This window comes from Triticum dicoccoides, chromosome 3B (assembly GCF_002162155.2).
Source record: "Triticum dicoccoides isolate Atlit2015 ecotype Zavitan chromosome 3B, WEW_v2.0, whole genome shotgun sequence".
Classification (NCBI taxonomy): Eukaryota; Viridiplantae; Streptophyta; class Magnoliopsida; order Poales; family Poaceae; genus Triticum; species Triticum dicoccoides.
In genome coordinates this window covers 761,684,355-761,689,275 of record NC_041385.1, presented here as the reverse complement: position 1 = coordinate 761,689,275, position 4,921 = coordinate 761,684,355, and the positions used below count along the sequence as shown (strand labels likewise).

General features: G+C 47.9%; 1 protein-coding gene across 1 annotated transcript; it reads right to left on the bottom strand.

Annotated features, from left to right (window-relative positions):
* Window positions 1–476: 476 nt before the first annotated feature.
* Window positions 477–3,307, bottom strand: LOC119278335. Its single transcript, XM_037559695.1, has 2 exons — window positions 1,110–3,307; window positions 477–1,012 (listed from the first exon to the last, which is right to left on the bottom strand). The coding sequence occupies exon 1, from the start codon at window positions 3,118–3,120 to the stop codon at window positions 1,975–1,977; it is 1,146 nt and encodes a 381-aa protein (XP_037415592.1). The 5' UTR covers window positions 3,121–3,307; the 3' UTR covers window positions 477–1,012; window positions 1,110–1,974.
* Between the last annotated feature and the right edge of the window lie 1,614 nt (window positions 3,308–4,921).

Here is a 4,921-nt window from a genome sequence, read left to right as displayed (position 1 = left end):
GTCTGATGGAGAAAGTTCCCAATTGAGGTAAAACTCTAGGTCTAAATGTGTCGATGCACAATACCAATAAAAAAGGACAGTTTGCTACTTCTACCTCATCAATGTTGGGACATGCGACAATATGCCCTTATATCGATAAAAGTAAAAACTACATTTTACATCATGTCAACCATAAATACACCCCATATGTCAAATGCCTTGTTAAGCTGAATATATAATACTCCCTCCATTCCAAAATATAGTGCGCCCGCGCTTCCCGGGGTCCAAATTTGACCATAAATTTAACCAATGAGACCAACTGCGGCGGGAGAAAAAATTATATAATTGAAAAAAAAATTGAATACGAATTCACCGATATAACTTTTGCTCCCGCCGCAGTCGGTCTTGTTGGTTAAATTTATGGTTAAAATTGAAGCACGGGAATAGAGGAAGCACTATATTTTGGAACGGAGGGAGTAGAAACAATAATATACAGGTGCAATACCCATAGCTTAATTTAATTTCAGAATTTTTTAACAAATTGCCTGACTGCTGCCAGCAACCAAAAATTGGGATCTGTGTTGGATGATGAAAATGGTGAGGCATTCACATCACTGGAAGAGCTCAGTACCTGCTAGACATAAATCAAGATTTATTGGCAACAAATGCCGCAGTTTTGCAGTTGAGTAAGTAATATGAGCCATACGGACATCTAGCACCATAAAAAACCAAGACTATGACATGTGGAGCAAACATGAATATCTATCTCTGAGAGGGGAAAAGAATGATGTGCAGTAAACAAAACATAATGCTGACCAGCCACATAAAGTCATATAGCCATTCATAGGAAGTCCAGCGTTGTCAATGTTAAATTCATCCAGCTTCTGAACAAGTGGTTCTCCTGAACACCCAAAATAGCCAGTGTTGCCCGCTTCCGCTTTGCTATCAAGAAATACTTGGCTCCAGCAAAACAACTAGGTTGGGGTCGAATAATGGTAACTCATATAATGTTTTGCAAGGTCCACAGGGGAACCTGCAAATTAAACATGAATAAACTTAAACAGGGACTAGGAAGTGAAGTTCCAAACGAGATTGATTGAAAAGACATATTTGCTTGCATCTTAACTTACATGCTGAAAATTGTGAAGCGTATTTCAAGCATGGGCAAAATCCTTCAACTGGGGAACTGCAAATTCGTGCAAAGTGACTCAAAAAAGTTCCTAACATGATAAGCAAAGTTGAAAAACAAACCTGGCTCAATCTGAACAACTAAAACCTTGAGCTCATGTCCAAAGGAAGTTCTGAATTTACATAGATTGATAGATATTTTGCTAACCTTACTAAAAAAGCAATAGTCAAGTTTGACCTAACAACGTCAAGTGACCACTAACCTGACCGTAGAGATCACTGAGACAACAAGTTTACAGACTGTACTAATATCAAATATCTATTAACAAAATAACTTCATGGTGCATGTGTGATGGGTACAAGGTTACACATCTTTTCTCAACGGCATGTTAGAAGGCAGGAAGGAGTAACTTGCAAGAAAATGCATATGCTTACATTTGTCATATAAATCATGGTAAAGGGCAGAAGGAGGTTTGTTATTCAACTAACCATCTTTTCCCAAAGATCTCACAATGTCACCCCAGCCCAAAACAACCTTCCAGCCATGAAAGCAGACAGGCTTGCTTTCCGACAAAGGAAACCAGTTGCTCTTCTTTTAGGCATGGTCACAAATTGATTAGGCAAATAATTGCACTCATGCAAGACAGTGCAACACACTTCGTTTCCAAATAGTACGCATACAAACCTGCATGTGCACATCTTCAAACGAAACTCAGCAAAAAAGAGTGCATAACACGACCAGTCATCTCTACATAACTGATAACTCTAGCTAGATACATAGACTCAAATAGTAGCTAACCAAATGGGATACAAGAGTACATATCGCGCATACATGCATGCTAAGCATCAAGGAAATGGGATAGCTCGTCAGACAGTATTGGCTAAAGATAGACAGTCAACAAGAGTATGCGGCCGTGGCACCAAGCGACCCTGATATCTGCTGGTGCCTTCAATGCTTTCATCTGCGAGATGATATTCTCCAACTTTAAACTCCGCTCTTTCAGCAATGTCAAAGCCTAAGTAGATGGTGTCAGCAGTTATGGAACCGGAGGGGAAATTCTCTAGAGACACCAATAGAGAGCAATGCATGCCCATGAACACCACACGCCCTGCGGCGCCGCCCAAGCTGTTGACCGGGAATATCTTCCGCTTGTCCAAATCCACTCGATATGCATCGTACCAATAACCCACTCTGTTGACCGGTGACAATGGTCCACACCAACGGTGCACCAGCATGAGCTCCCCACAATTGTTCACCAGGTGCACACTATAACCAATCGTAGAGGCACTGAAATTCAGCTGGGAGGCCATCTCCAGCCGTGGTGGCTGATCCGCGCTGGTTTCCAGCACCATGAGACCATTGTGCAAGCAAACGCAGTAGAAGCGGCCTGCCAGCATTAAGGGTGCTCCCATTGAATTAAATCTGCATTTCACCAACGTCCAGTGGTCATCGCTCGGCTTGGCCATGCCAAGCACGCCCAGCTTGTAGAAGCAGAGCACAACTGTGGAATCATCATTGGCAACGCCGGAGCCCCACGCTGCGAACACCCTTTCCAAACGGTCAATACCAGACATAAGCATGTGGTGGTGCGGTGGAGATAGCAGCGTGGTGAGCGGCGGGAGTTCCGTGAGGTGGCCGGTGAATGGGTTGAGCAGGCGGACGGTGGTGCGCTGCAGCTTGTGGAGCAGAATGAGGAGGCCCTCGGGGGTGAGGGCGAGCACAGTGTGGTCATGGAGCTCCGGGAGGTCCACCTGGACACACTCGCCGGTGGAGGTGTTCAGGAAGGAGCGGCGGTTGGGCGCCGCGAGCTCCTCCCGGAGCATGGTCCACCGCCGGGGATGGAACCGGCGGTCGAGGCTGCCGTGCTCGCGGGGGCCCGCTGAGCACCGCCGCCACGGGAGGCACACGGCGCGGAAGCGAACGTAGTCGGCGACGTCGAAGGCGAGGACGCGGTCGGCGATGAGCGCCGTCGGCCCGTCCGGTAGATCCGCCCAGTTCCAAGATCCGGCCATCAGATCGGGATGCGGCGGAGGAGGAAGGGCGCCTTGGGGTAGTTGAGCTCAGACTGCAAGAGACGGAGAGGAGGAAGGGACGGGGATCTGGGCGGGAGGAGCTCCGGCCTCCGGTCGCGCCGCCGGCGCCGTCGGACGAGTGGATATGGGGGACGAGCTGTTCTGGTTTCGTGGAGCAGTGCATTTTTTTTTCCAGGAGCGTGCTATTACCTCAAAAAAAAAATGATTGTTCCATCCCAACAAACTGAATATGTTGAACATGGTACGAGCATCAGTGTCTCTGTCCAATAAGTTCGTTTTTCTTCAAATGAAAACATCTATTCCATTAAACCGGGTGCACAACAATATCACTTATATCACGAGTGAAGTCTAAATCTGGAGGTCGCAGATACCGACAAAAATGAACCTTCGCCATCAATTCTCTGAAATCGGTACCCTGACCTTTTCTATCCCAGTCTATCATATACTACACCAAAAAAAGCACAATCCTGAGCATGAAATCGCTTCTCTCGCTGTAGCGCTGGTCAACGCATCTTGCCATCTTCTTCCTCGCTCCCGTCTCTCTCCTCCTGTCCCCTTTCCTCTCAGATCCATCAATGGCAATAGGCTAGAGGATCCTTAGAAGGTGGCAGCGAGTTGACGAGTTGCAGTCCGCAGGATACATCGGTGGAAGGAGATGCAGCCAGGGCGAGCCGTCAGCTTTGTCGACACCGTGTCCCGAAGGGTCATTGCCGTCCGCGACGACAAGCTCCTGCTGCAGCTCACAGAGCTCATTCGCAACGACGAGCTCCTTCCACAGCTCGTGGAGATAACACATCAGGGATCCACTGCCACTGTCTAGGCTGATTCACACGGCCTCCACGGTGGAAGCGCTCGCAGCAAAGCACCGTTGTTGGAGCGCGACGCTGGAGGCCTGGACCGACACTACTAGAGAAAACCTTATACACAGAAGCTTATCAATAGCGTTTTTTAAAAGGAAGCGAGGTTGCTAATTATCAGTAGCGCTTGCACAGAAAGAGCGCTGCTCCTATGGACATAGCAGTAGCGCGTAGTTAAAAACGCGCTACTATTATAACTGTCACAACGTTGCCGGCAACCTAGGTATGCTAGTAGCGCTCTTACGAAAAAATGCTACTACTATTGTACTTAGCAGTAGCGCTTTTTTTCAACCAGCGCTACTGCTAAATTCAGTCCCCTCCTAGGACCCAAGTTTAGTCCCACCTCGCTCCGCAAACAGAATGATTACCACCTTAAATATGGTGCTTCTCAAACTATCACCACCACTTTGCCTTCATTGTACTCTATGTGTAGAATTTGTTGTCGCAATATGAATCCTCACTGGTTCCTAAACTGGTGAAGATTCATACTGACAATTTAGATTCTACACAAAAAGATCATTGATGACCAATGTTTTTTTTTGATTTTTTAGATGCTTAGCCTTAGTAGTAGCACTGGTTCTCTAAAAGCGCTACTGATATTGATCATGGCAGTAGCGCTGGTTCCCTTAACGCGCTACTGCTATGGAGCTTAGCAATAGCGATGGTTACCAACCAGCGCTACTACTACGGGCACCATATCCAAACCACTGCGCGTCCTCACTCTCCCCTCACACACTCACTCGCTCTCTCTCTCCGCCGCGCACCGTCGCCCGCTGTCGCCGCCGTCGCCGCCAAGGTATGATTCTCCGGCGGCCCTCCTCTCCCCCTCCTCCTCCTCCTCCTCCTACCTCCTCCTCTTTCCTCCGCCCGCCCTCCTCTCTCCTTCCTCTAGCGGCCCTCCTCTCTCCCTCCTCCTCCTCATC